The 14,056-nt window shown below is 44.9% G+C and overlaps 1 protein-coding gene across 4 annotated transcripts in view; it reads left to right on the forward strand.

Annotated features, from left to right (window-relative positions):
* The window catches only part of CLUH (clustered mitochondria homolog), a 231,278-nt gene extending 219,104 nt beyond the window's left edge, over positions 1-12,174 (forward strand). For all 4 annotated transcript variants that reach the window (XM_069227015.1, XM_069227016.1, XM_069227014.1 and 1 more), the window contains exon 26: positions 7,194-12,174. In XM_069227015.1, coding sequence (XP_069083116.1) covers positions 7,194-7,386 — 193 coding nt within the window. In that variant the 3' untranslated portion in view covers positions 7,387-12,174. The remainder of the gene's footprint in view (positions 1-7,193) is intronic.
* Positions 12,175-14,056: the final 1,882 nt, after the last annotated feature.

Below are 14,056 nucleotides of genomic sequence, written 5' to 3' on the forward strand. Positions count from 1 at the left end.
AGTCGCAGTAGATTCGCATGTGCCCACCCGCCTCCCCGGGAGCCTGTAGCAGTTTGGAAGTTACCTTCAATTATTTCTATATGTATCATCTCAACCTTAAATAGGTGCATACTTAGTCACTCCATTGCATGGGCACTATTACTACAATTCAACTCCTACCTCACCCTCTGCGGGGAAAAACAATCGAAGATGGAGTCGACGCCCATGCGCAATGGAGACAAAAGGAGGAGTCACTCGGTCCCGTGACTCGAAAGACTTCTTCGAAGAAAAACAACTTGTAACACTCCGGCCCAACACCAGATGGCGAGCTATTGCAGAACATGCGAATCTACTGCGACTGATGCCACGAACAGATGTACACTGGGTAAGTGACATTTTCATTCCTAACTGCAGGAAAGTACCCTCTTTTTCTTCATGGTTACCCCCACTTTTTGCCTGCTGTCTGTGTGTTTTGACTGTGTTGACTGGACTTCTGCTAACCAGGACCCCAGTCACTGTGCTCTCTCCCTCTAAATTTGGTTGCTTGGGACTTTACTCACCCCACAAGTGGCATACTGGTGGCCCCATATAAGTCTCTACTATGTGGTACTTAGAGGTACCCAGGGCATTGGGGCACCAGGGGTTCCCCATGGGTTGCAGCATGTATTCTGCCACCCATGGGAGCCCATGCAAAATGTGTCTGCAGGCCTGCCATTGCAGCCTGCGTGAAAAGGTGCATGTACCCTTTCACTACAGGCCACTGCACCAGATCACTATAAGTCACCCCTATGGCAGGCCCTCCTAACCCAGAGGGCAGGGTGCAGGTACCTATGTGTGAGAGCACCCCTGCATGAGTAGAGGTGCCCCTATAAACTCCAGCTTCATTTTACTGGACTTCGTAAGTGCGGGTAAGCCATTTTACCCGTGTACTGGACACAGGTCACTACCTATGTCCAGCTACTTATGAGGATAAACAGAAAGGTGGTTAATGCCAAAGAGGTTTGCACATCCAATCCTGATGGGTAAGTATGATAGTAGCGAAAAATTCTGAATCCTTAGAAGAAAATGTCAAATGGGTGCCAAACCTGGTGTGAAATCCAACCACCAAGGATGTAAAAATATCACTGACTGGAGGACAAGTCAGCGAAGGAAATAGTCCAGCTACATAATGGTAACTCCCAACCTGGGCATCTTTGGTAGCAAACATGTTGAAATCATACCCCAATACTGTTGCCAGTATTGATTGTATGATTCCATGCTCTCTTGGGGCTCCTTAGCGAACCCCAGGCATTGGTCCTACCTGTCTTCTGGGTTTTTCCAGCAGACCAGTCTGCTGCCACCCCACTGACCGGTTTCTGCCCTCCTGCTTCTTGACCAGCTCAAGCAGAGGAAGGCAGAACAAAGGATTTCCTTTGGGAGGGGGAGGCAACGCCCTGTCCCTTTGGAAATAGGTGTTACATGGCTTGGGAGTGGTAGCCTCTCCAAGCCACCAGAATGCTTTGAAGGGCACATTTGGTGCCCTCCTTGCATAAACTGATTTGCACCAGTCCAGGGACCCTCGGCCCCTGCTCTGATGCAAAACTGAACAGTCGAATGGGGGAGTAACCCGTCTCCTGCCCATCACCACCCCAGGGGTGGTGCCCAGAGCTCCTCCAGGTGGCCACTTGATTCTGCCATCTTGAATCCAAGGTGGGCAGAGGCCCCTGGTAGCATCCAATTGGCCACATCAGGCAGGTGACATCACAACCCCCTCCTGATAGGTGGCCACCCTGCTAGGGGACCAGTCCCCCTTCCTGGGCTATTTAGGGTTTCCCTCCAGGGTGGGTCTTCAGATTCGACATGCAAGATTCCAGCAGGACTCCTCTGGATCGTTAACTTCATTTTCTGGCCACCGGAACTGCAACTGGACCCTCCAGGAACCGACAATCTGCAACTCGAGCGATGATTTGGCTCAGCAACATTGTTTCTCCGGCTCCTTCCAGCAACTGCAACATTTCCCTGGTAGTGCATCCTCTGAGGGCAACAAGTCTTCAGCCTGCACAAGAAGCAAGAAGGAAACTCCTTTGGAGTGAAGGAGTCACTCCCCCTGCATTTGCAGGCACCAACTGCAATGACGTCTGGCTGTGTGAATGCTCTTCTGCAAAACTGTGAATCCTGCAACACAGGTGGGGGTCTGGAGAGGTCCCCTTGGTCCTCTCTACCAACTGCCCAACTTGGGAGACAGTGAGCCCTTGTCTTTCCTTGCAGGACAGTACCTCTGTGTGCCGTGACTCTTGCAGCTACCAAGGCTTTTTGGCTCCTCTTCCAAGGGATCTTCAGGCTCCATGTAGCCCCGGCCTCCTGCACTCTTTCTTGCAAAGCAGTCTCCAGCCTACTGTTCCAGCAACATGGGATTCCTCTCCAGGTGTGCTGAGTGGGCCCCACTGCAACTCCTATGCCTGTGAGTTGCCTGTGGGGGGGCAGTATCCTCGTCTTCCGACTCTCCTCACTGCTGAGGGGTACCTGGGACTCCCCTCCTTGGGTTGAGTCCCCCTGAACCTTGCTGGTCCCCGGCAGCTCTGCAACTCTTCATCTGTGATTTTTGCCTTTGCCAAGGCTTGTTGGTGGGTTTCCAATACCAGTGACTGACTGCAACTCTTCTTCCTTCGTGGGACTTTGCCTGCATCACTTCCGGAACTCTCCTCCTGCTCCAGTGCTACACAGCTGACTCCATCTTGAACTGGACTTGGTACCCTTCTTTTGCAGGTTCTCCTCTGTCAGATCCACCTTTGATTTGCACAGTCCTTTTCCAAAGTTCTCCTCTGGGTTTGGGTAAAAACCAGGTACTTTCCTCCTCTCTACTGGTCTTTAGGGGGCACCCTGTTACTGTAGGAGGCTAGCCTGGAGTGTGGCGAGGACCTATGGTATTATCACCTTATACCAGGTCCAGGTATCCCCTATTGGTGAAATGTAGTCCGTGTTTAGGAGGCCAGGCTCTCTAGAGGTAGCTGTGGATGAGAAGCCAAGGCTTATCTAGGAGACATGCAAAGCTCATGCAATACCACATACAGTCACACAGTACTTATACACATGAATGGGCTACACAGTGTTACAAAAATAAAGGTACTTTAATTTAGTGACACAAATACTGAAATACTAGATAGGCAATACTCCCGTAGGAGGTAAGTAACACACTAATATATGTACAGTAGCAATCAGAAATTGGCAATATTAAAAAAACACATCAATCTCACATGCAAGTGACACACATACGGACACAACCACAGCACCCACTCCAGCTCCCTCCGTCTCAACCAGCCAGTCCACACACATACACGTACTGACTCACATACACAACAGATGGCACAAACCTACCAGTACAGGTCCCCTTTCAATGCACACATATGGAATCCATTTGAATGTACTGTCATTGAGGTGCCAACATTAACTTGGCAATGAATACTGACACCACAGTGATGTGTATATGTGTGCGATATGCGTGTTGTCAGTGTGTCCCCAGCCATATGCATGTCACAGTGATTAAAAAAAGTAACTGTGACGTATGGGCCTGCAGTGGCCCGACCTCCTCTGCATTGCCCACCAAACGTACCCTGGCAATGTGATGTCCATACCTTCGGGTCCCATAATGTGGTGGGAGGGGGTTGCCGGGGTTGGGTTTTCTCTGTGGGTCGGTGGCAGCAGTGACGGCAGGTGTTGTCCAGTTGTGTCAAGTCAAAAACAGAAGTGGACCTGGGAATAAAGGTGAGTTTTCACATCCATTTCCTGCCTAATCTGCCAGCTCAGAAGAGGAGGTCGGACCGCCACTTTTTACTTGGTGGTAAGGCGCATCCAAATCTGCGGAGCTGAAGGGGTTGCTGGGGTCCCGCCGACATTCCCTTTTCCATCGCCTGCCTTCAACGTGGGTAGTATTTCTTGGCGGAAGCGACGGTTCGCATACAGGCTTTCAGCTATGGGACAACAAACATCTAATTACGGGCAAATGGACCATCACTGCGGTGGACTGGTTTTCAGTAAAAAACTTGACGGTGGGGCCTTTCCGCCAAGATCTAAATCAGGCCCATAATCTCAATATTTTAGACAAAGGCGTTTTGTAGTTACATTTTCATAGTGTCTCTTGGAGTGTATGGATGTACATGTGTTATTTTGTGTAGCTCTCTTTAAATGCTTCTTGTTTATTTACTTTTATACATGGTCTCATGCAAGTATTGCATGGGATTGTTCTGAATCTTGAATTGTAACAAGAGGTTGTTGTGTTGCCTGAGCTGCAGACGGGTACTGTGCTGTCTCCAATAAAACCTCTTCAAATCATCTCGAGTCCTGTCTCTTGGACATAACGCCACAATACTGATAACTTACCACTTGCTGGTCGCAGTCAAAAATGTAATCCGGTTGCTCATGCAGGTCCCTGCAAGCTAGTCCACCCATCTAGATGGCCCAGAAAACGAAACAGCTTAATCACTGTTATTTTCTGAAAGCCAATTCTAGCTGTGGATCACTCGGAGAAACCAAGGAATTAGGGTCATAGGCTGTATGGATGATAGAATGACTGTATTTTAGCCCACCCAAAGGGACAAAAGTGCTGGATAAAATAGCTATGAGCACAGTCTGTTTTTTTCTTAATAGTAGTAGGGCAGGTGGAGTGTGGTTCTTACTCTAGGATGTTAGCTATGGTGTTTTGACAAAGCAGGCACTCTTGGGATCTTGTCTTCCAGTTTCTTCAATTCTCTGTCTGGCTAAAGTAGGGGTGTACTGGGTTTCACCAGATTCACTCCAGGTAAGAGTACTATGTCGGGAACATTTGTGTGTCCCATCCCAGGAAGCTCTCTGGAGAAGGAAATCGTAAGTACAGAGGGTTAGGGTGAATGCGTACTTGCTGTGGGCAGCATCCATTTGTCATGTAACGCTTCAGCAGCACAAAAGGGGTTTTGTGATCATCTACTGGGGTTTTAAGAGAACTCGCCCCATTAGTGCTCGCAGTAGTCCCTCATCTGTAGTCCCTCCAGTGTTTGCTGTGACTACATTGTTCAGAGGTATTCTGGTGTTTAGAATCCCTCCTTTACCTCTATACTGGGTGGAATTGTTCATGTATGTGTTACAGATCAATAGAACACCCTGAAAGAGATGGTTCACAGTACAGATTTGGCGTTGGGGGGGGCGGGGTGAAGGGGAGCGTTAGGGAAGAGGGTTGAATAGGAGCGCACAAAGGGTAGAGAGAACCAGTAATAGTTGGGGATGGGGAAACCGTTCATTTGATGACATCCTGCATCTCATTTTCAAGTTTGCAGTGCGGTGATTAAATGAACGAGAGAAAATTTGCAGAGCACACATATACCCAGGAATACAGGGTTGCTAGAATATGGCCGATGTGGAGAAGGCCTGGTCACCAGAATATGAATTCTCTCCTTTCCTAAGAGACGTTGGTCACTGATGCAGTAGCTGTAGGTACAGAGCCTTGCAACGCCTGGGCATGAACAGTGAGAACAGGTGAACATCAGGTGGGTATGCTAAATGTGTCAGGATAATTTGGGATAGTGTCTCAAGTGCACGATTGGGTCATACAAGATTGTCATCCAGAAAGGATGATCCTAGGCTTGGAAGCACAGCGATGAGCCAGACAAATAATGATAATAAAGTCCATCTGTTTAGTGACTAGGAGGCAGGGTAAGAGAGCGCAAGTGCTCGTCACAGAATAAGACCTGGTAGGCCTGCGGTTAGCCCTACTGCAAGGTTTTGTCTCCATTGAAGTTTTTTTTACTGATGCTGGAAAGCCGGCGTAAATCGCAGGGGCAAAAGCAGCCCATATGCATTGAATTCCCTCCTCAAAGTCCGGTCAAATCGGGAGAAATAAAAGGCAACATTTTGTAAGAGTGCAAGTTACTTGCCAGTTTCTGACAGCAAGCAGCGGGAATCCCGGCGGGGTCACAGCTTCACACTAAAACAGCCCCCGCCTTGTCGGTGTTCAGCTTAGGAACATTGGCATGCATCAAGTTACATATAGCAAGCAGTCAGCTGTGGCATTCACAGAGATTATTGCACTGTTATGCTTTAGAAAGAGCATCTGTTTATGTGCCTTGCAATCGAAGTGAAACCCAGAGGAACTAGTTATTCTTATTCAGTGGTGCTTAAGAGCATGAAATATTTTACATTAAACTTTGAAATCTATTTTCATGGATGCATGCAAACATCTCTTTACATTACAATGCGTCTTCAGATAATGTAGTGTGCCTCCTACCCTGTGACACGCTAGCCTATGTGTGTCTTCTTATCAAACTGATCACCAAATAGGAGAGGATGGCCCTATGTGCTATGACTCAGTTTTGGTGAAATTAGTGAAGCTGATTGAATTCTTTGGAGCATTTCAGATGTTTACATTTCTTTTCTGGCCACTCTGATGCATAGATGCGTCATGTAAGGCTGTGTTGGTAACCACAAGTACACTAGTTTGGTTATTTCTCACCAAATTCTCCTTCAGACAAACAATATAGGAAATCCCATCATTTTTCATAACCCTTTACTTGCTCCTGTTCAAGCTGGATTGAAACCACCACCCTTACCAGGAGTGTTCACTAGTCTCCTAAACCTGCAGGAATGTCTGCATAGATGTGCTTTATGTGTATGTACATGTACGCATGCGGGCTCCAAAGCGCAAGAAACAGTACTGGGTCCCAAAAATGGATTCAATATTTTTTTTTCTGAGCACTTAGTCGAATCTTACGCTCATTCATTGAGTGCTCACAAAATAAATGTGGTAAAGGTTACAACAGTTTGTATTGTTTTGCAATTTCATTTAAGTAACCCTCCTCGCCCCTACTGAGGCGCTGAAGCGATTTGCGGCTGGTTAGCACACTGCTCCATGGGATCCAGCTTATGAAAGTGTGCGCTATGATGTGGCCTACAGGGCTGTTTTAGATGCAATAAATGGTGACCAGAGTTGTGCTGTTATCTTATTTTTGTTGTTACAACCTTAGGCGAAAAGGAGTGAGGTATTGGGAGTTTAAGCATAAGCTATGCCATCATGCGAGCACAGCATACCATTAATACCTATAGCAATGTAGGAATCTTACTACGGCTCCTCCTACAAAGTAATTTATTTTCCACTTGCACAGTTAGGTGCTCAGGTGTACGAAGCACTATATAATTGCAATGCATACAGTAACCTAATGGAAGAGTGTAGATATTACTTGTAAATAACATGTTTGTACTCTTTGCATTAGCCAAAAGGACCTAGAGAACCTCAAGGCTGAAGTTCAGCGCCGTCACCGACTTCAGGAGGCCTTCAAAGGAAGCCAAGACCAGGATGACAACAAAGAAACTGAACCAGAACCAACAGAGCCAATTGTACCCTCTTCGGAAGTCCCTGCAGCTCAGAAAACTGCTTCGCCCACAGTCACTGTTCCTGTAGCATAAGCCTTTGCTTGAACTGTAATCCAAGGGTTTTGGACACCTATGGGGACAAGCTGTTCTTGGCAATGTTTTTGCACTGGTACAAATATCACATACATGAAAATGTCTAATTATTAAATGCAAGTGTAATCAGTGTCAAAAAGCATTTGACCACTGCATCGACTTCAGGAAGTCCCCGTGAAGCAGAGGACAGGGAAAAACCTCCTTTGGTAAAAAGCCTTCATAGGTTCTGGCTGACTTTACAGTAGGTACACATTTCTATATTACCTAGTCCTCTTGTGTGCTTTGTACTTAGACACAAGCTCCAATATGGCCGTCTTCAGGCGTGTGAACATTTCTCAGGTCATTCTCATACTGTTGCAAGGGCATCCCTTACTAGGAAAGGGAGTGGCCACGAAAGAGAAGAACTGACATCATCTGTGAACAAATGAAATCCGAGCCAAAAAGTGCATTGAAGGCAAACTGGCCCAAGACCTAACAAAAATGGAAATCGGTGGACAGAAGGAGCCATCAGATATGTGACCTACAATGAAAGGATGACAACTTCTACAGAGTGGTGGAATGTACAACTTTTGTATGCTAGTTTACGGTAGGAAATAGCCATCTGCTTCGGTGAGATTTTTTTCTTTCTTTTCTGTTAGCAGACCGTTTGTAAAAGGTGGGATTTTGTAATTTTTCATTGGGATTTGTGGTATGTGTTTGTGTGTGTCCAAAGTGCGTTCACCCTTTCACTGTGTGCTTAAGATGTCTTTCTTTTGTGGCCGTAGATCTGAAAGGAAACGGAGAGTGAATGTAGGGCAAAGCTAGGGGCCACGTGTAAAGCACTGTGGCACTGTGGCAAGGTTTCCCATTTCAGCTGTGTTTCATATGTCCGGTTCCACAAAACCCATTTCTTTTGCGTTATCTTGAACATTGTATTTGCGTGCAGGAAAAAACACCTATTGAGCCCTGTGCTGCATAGAGGATGTTTTTAGTTTTCTATAATTTAACAAGTGCTTTTTTTGTTCTAAAACGAAAAGGGTACCTTGTTGAAGATAACCTATTTTTGACACCAGACATTTTGTAGTTCTTTACTTTCATTTTGTGTGAACTTTAACCTGAATCCTTAATATAAGTGTTTCTTCAGTCTAGGATGTGTGCATATAAACCAAGGATGTTGAACTTGAAAACAACTTGGGGTGATGGAAGAACCCCTGTACTCTGCATAGCATTTGCACGAGTAAATCCTTGAGACACTGGATGAGTATTTGAAAACGACATGCATTTCCAGGGAATGGTTAATCTTATATCCTTTTGGCACGGCGGAGTGAGACTACCCCCAGGAAAGAAGTCAACGCACACAAAAAAGACAATATTGTTTAATATTTTCAGATATTAAACCCTAGTGCCTACATTCTGAATGTTACGGACAGTGTAAACATTGTCTGATGGAATTTCCAACTCAAGACCTCTAATCTGTTGACCCGAATGTACCCTCAAAGCCCTAGCTCTCAAACCACTTTGTTCTAAAGCTAAACACACCTTTGAGTCTGCAGCTGAAGAAGTGTTAACGAGGAAGCCCGCTTGTCCAGGAAATAGGAACAGAAAGAAATGGGAATTTATCTTGGAATTTATAATATTTAATTCTCAGCTTGTTCTACTTACTTTTGGGTAAATAGAAAGGGGCAAGATACAGAAGCTGCACGTTTTTGTCTCAGCGTGCAACAGCGATAAATTATAAAACGCTGAATTTAAGCAAAAAAAACGATGATGACATAGCATGCATGCCTGACTAGTGTGCTAGAGTATAGTGTTGGATTATTACTGGCAGGGGGCAGTTCGCGATCACTTTCTGACTCTTCAGATGCCTTTTTGTCAGAGTTGTAAAGTGGGTCATTTTACATTCATTTATGCGCCTCGTTTCTTTTTCCATTTGTAATGTGTTGAAATAGATGAATGTTTTGGGAGCAACCCTTGAAATGTAGCCATTCGTACTGTAGTAAAATTGCAGTCAGAAGTATGTTACAGCAAGGGTTTGTCGCCATCTCTTTGTTGTGAACTGACCGATGGAGGCAGCCATGTCATATTGGGCCTTCAAAACCAAAGATGTCACTTCCTTAGCTTCTGGTTGTGTCTTTTGGTAAATGACAAAAGGATGATATTTGATCTTTATCAGGAATGAATCGTTCTGCCGTTCACTTAATTGACAAATACATTTCCTAATTACTAAAACAAACCTCTGAAAATGCTCCATTTCTAAACATTCTGTATAAAATGGCGCATAAATTGAATAATGCAGTTGGTTATGCCAAGTCATGTGGCCATGCAGCAAGACGATGTTGGACAGATGGTGAATGGTTTGCAAAGTAATTGACAATTTTGAAAAGCAATAGTAGCTTCAAAGTGAGTAGAAATGGATATCTCTGTCCTCAGTGGGAATTGAAGCAAATACGCACCATGTCATATGGCAAAAATCATCCCACTGCCCTGTACTACCTTCATGTATTTATGCAATAATCACTGCTGAGAGGGCCATATCAACTTGTAGCATCCTGGTGCGGTATGGTTTCACTATGGACCTTATCTCCTGACCGGGTATTATTTTTGTAGCACAGATGGGCAGAGGTGTGAATGTGATCACAAACCTTGCACCGTAACAAAAAATATGGGTGATAAAATATTTATGAATTGTAGAGTTCCGCCCTTTGCAAATGATCAATAATATTGTGTACTCATGAGATGGTTTTTCCTTGTGGTTCCCACCATCTCTGTTCCACCCTCACCCTGTCACAAGTGATTCTTCCCCCACGTCAGTCTTCCTGGTTTTCAGCCTGCCAAAAAAAACACCCCTCCTTCAGTGTCTCTGCCCCTAACAGAAAATTAATTTTTCTGTGTTTGTAGTTTTCCTTCCATCTTCTCCTCATGAGTTTAGCTACTGATACCAGTTCCTGCTATTACCACCATGTCCAATCCCCTTGCCTTCTTCAGTGTCACTGTTTTTTCTGTTTCAGGGATTCCTCCTAAATGTATTCTTTTTTCCCCCATGACGCTCCTCTCTGTAGTCTTCCACACCCCAAAAAGCCATCTTTCTGCAACCTCTCAGCATAATCTACTGTTGCCTGGTGCTGCTTTGACAACTCAGTGCAAACATGAGCAGTATAGCAATTGGGCAAGGAAGTGTGCAAACACCCACACTCTTGTGGCCTCAACTGAGTTTATCTGCTGCCTTGCTCTCTCTGCAACTCCTCTTTCAAAAATCAGCATAGCAAGCAAAGAGACTTGCTGCAAGCTACAACCTTTGCGTAATCAATAGGTGTACTCTGTAGAACGCACCCTTTCGAGTGTATATCATGAATGTATGCACCCAATGTGGTAATCCTTGCATACTACTGAAAACACTTCCATAAAACAACTGTGGAGAAGTGAGCAGTGATCCTATGTTTAATTAAAATACAGATCGTTGAGCTATGGAAGAAAGTGGTGTCCTAGACAAAATACACTTTTCAGTTTCTCTGCCAGCTCCAGCTTTTTTGAGATGCAGATTCTTAACAATTCTCAATGGCATATTGTAAACTTGCAACAGTGCAGGTAAGATGTTGGTCTTCTAGTCTTGATGGCCTACCGTTCTGATCAGTCTTGCAGAACATGCCACCTTTTGTTCTCGCCCAAATGGCCTGTTTATTTTCTCTGACCAAGACAGAGCTGACCAAAACTGGACTGTCCTTGTAAGTCACACAAGTGGCTATCTAGTCATTCGATGGTGACCATGGAAGAGTCCATTTTCAGCCCATCTCACCAGTTCACAAACAAATGTTTACCCATTTGTAATCTGAATAAGCTGCTATGGGTTAGTCTAGCAAAAGTAGACTCAACTAGCTATACTAAAGGTATACAGCACTTCCAGTTACAAAAGAGAAAATGAGCCATTACATTTTTTAGGGTTTGGTTAATTGGCCACTGCATTTTACATCTATAGTGAGTTATTACTGAAGCCCAATAAATATGCTATAGCACTTTGTGCTGCGCCCCAAGTCTCTTAATGGTCTTGCATGAAGTTGGGATTGTGAATGTGAAACCTAACGAGACCAGCGGTCTGCCCTGTGTTAGTTAGTGTATCTGTAAAAAGCATCCTCCGTTCCCACTTCTTACAGGTACACAATGTTCCTGTTACGAATATTAACCCATTTGTTGAGACACCTAACCAAAGATACAGCTGTCTACATGTCATAGAAGCTCATGGGATTGGTAGTCACCATCTCTCACTTTGAGGCAGTGTCTTTTTATTGATGTGTTAAACATAGCACTGTGGGACGTACTTGAGGCAGTACACTGTCATGCACAAAACTGGACCAGTCATTTCTATCATGCCTGGCCATATTTACTGCCAAGCTGTACATAAGTCTAAAACCTCAATTCCAAGAGCTTGTGTATACTGTCGGAGTTAAAACCTGCCACAACTCCCTCTACCCCCAGCAGTGCAGCAGAACTTTATTCAGGCAATCGAGAAGCCAGGCAGCATCTAAAGACACATAGCAATTACAAATTGGACAGACCTAAAATGCTGAGATAAAAATCCGGATTTGTGTCAATTTTCTGTTTTTGTTCTGTCTGTAAAAATGTGTATTGTCATACAGTTGGGGGAAGGAGAAGAAATATAATTATTGTGGGCCCGCTGTGTATACTACTCAAAGCTGTTTGCTTTTTGGGAACTAATTCTTTGTGTCTCTTATGAGAAGAGTGAAGCCATCACCCATGCAACAAAACAATCAAATTCCCTAAAAGTTGTCCAATAAATCAATTGTTTCAATCGTTTTTTATTGGTTGTCGTTCTTTTTTCACACCTCAATAGGTTCACATAGGCATTACCATCTCTTACGGGAGACAGCTGTATTTTTGGCTTAAATTTTGAGTTTTTTTCCTTTTGGAGATTCTTCCAGCCTCACTGGGCTTTTACCACAATACTCCTGCTTTACCCAATTCTTACTGCATAAGACCATATTTAATGACCGCATTCTACCAATCCTTATCACATTATTGGTGTGTGGTGCTGCCTGAGCAGAGGTACTGTTCTCAAACTCACAACAGCTTGAAAAATCTGTATTCTTTCCTCAGACCTCCAGGTGAGAACTCACTTTTTCTCTGAAACATTGGTCTTAGGTTTGTTGCTTTGCAATAAAGTAATTTGCTAAGACTTTATGCCTGACTCAAAGACTGAAAAACAGTATTCAGATCCGTCCTGAAAGGCAGCTGGAAGAATAGATCTTAAAACAATCTCCTTGACAAGGAAACATATAGTTGCTGTCTTTATCTGAGCTGTGACTATGCTCCCTGTTTCAAGAACCCTTGCTCTATGAACAGTAGTTCTATTCCAGGGGATCCTCATCAATAGTCATAAGCACTGAATAGCCCTTCCCACATGCAGGGACCACTGCGTGTGCTGTTTGTGTGTGTGTGTGTGTTTAGAAATCTTGTATGTAGTACTTAACAAATATATATATATATATATATATGTTCGATGGCATGTGTAGCTGCAGATACACATGCTGTGCATTATCCTGTCATCTAGTGTTGGGCTCGGAGTGTTACAAGTTGTTTTTCTTCGAAGAAGTCTTTTCAAGTCACGAGACCGAGGGACTCCTCCCTTTCGGCTCCATTGCGCATGGGCATCGACTCCATTTTAGATTGTTTTCTTTCCGCCATCGGGTTGGACGTGTTCCTCTTCGCTCCGTATTTCGAATCGGGAAAGTTAGCTAAATATCGAAAATTCAACGGTATTGTTCGCGCTCAGTACCGGTTTAGTGTTAGCGTATCGACACCGATAGCAGAAGCGCTCCGGCGGCCCTTCGGGGCTTCCGCTCTTCAACAGGGCCTGGTCGGCCAGACCGCATCCATCGATGAAACTAATGGACCGGACCCCCTTACACTTCTGTCTGAAGTGCCACTCGAAGTATCCTTATTCAGACCAACACTTGGTCTGTAATCTGTGTCTATCACCAGAACACAGGGAGGATACTTGTGAGGCCTGTCGGGCGTTTGATCTAAAAAAGACCCTACGGGATCGAAGAGCCAGAAGACTACAAATGGCGTTGACACCGAGAGAACAACTCGACGTCGAAGAGGAGGAAAGAATTTCCATCCAGGGGACGGACTCAGACGATTCTGAAAGTGAGCGACCCACGACGATGCAGAAAACAGTGAGTAAAACTGCCCCGTCCAAGACTCTCACAAAGATCGTTAAGGCCAAGGGCCATGGCTTAACACATCGAAAAGACGGTGACCAATCATCGGCACCGAAAAAGGCCGAAGACTTGCCGAAGACATCCAACTCCGGTCGAGATTCAGGCACTGAACGATCTCGACACAGAGAGTTCGACTCACCCAAGGGGAGAAAAGTAACGTCAGAACCGAAAAAGACTTTATCGGAAGCATCAGTACCGAAAAAAGCGGCTTCGGAGCCGAAAAGAAGCTCCTACACAGAAGAGCAAGGACTTTCCAGTCAAATGCATGAACACAGATTTGAGCAGGAAATAACTATGGGGGAACCAGACCATACCCAAAGGAGGTTGCATATCCAGAAAGAGACTGGAAAAATACACTCTCTTCCTCTAATTAAAACCAAAAGAAAGCTGGCATTTCATGAGTCAGAAATGCAGCCGAAGGCAAAGGTGGCAAGAGATGAAACCCCACCACCAAG

The sequence above is a fragment of the Pleurodeles waltl genome, chromosome 3_2 (assembly GCF_031143425.1).
Source record: "Pleurodeles waltl isolate 20211129_DDA chromosome 3_2, aPleWal1.hap1.20221129, whole genome shotgun sequence".
NCBI lineage: Eukaryota > Metazoa > Chordata > Amphibia > Caudata > Salamandridae > Pleurodeles > Pleurodeles waltl.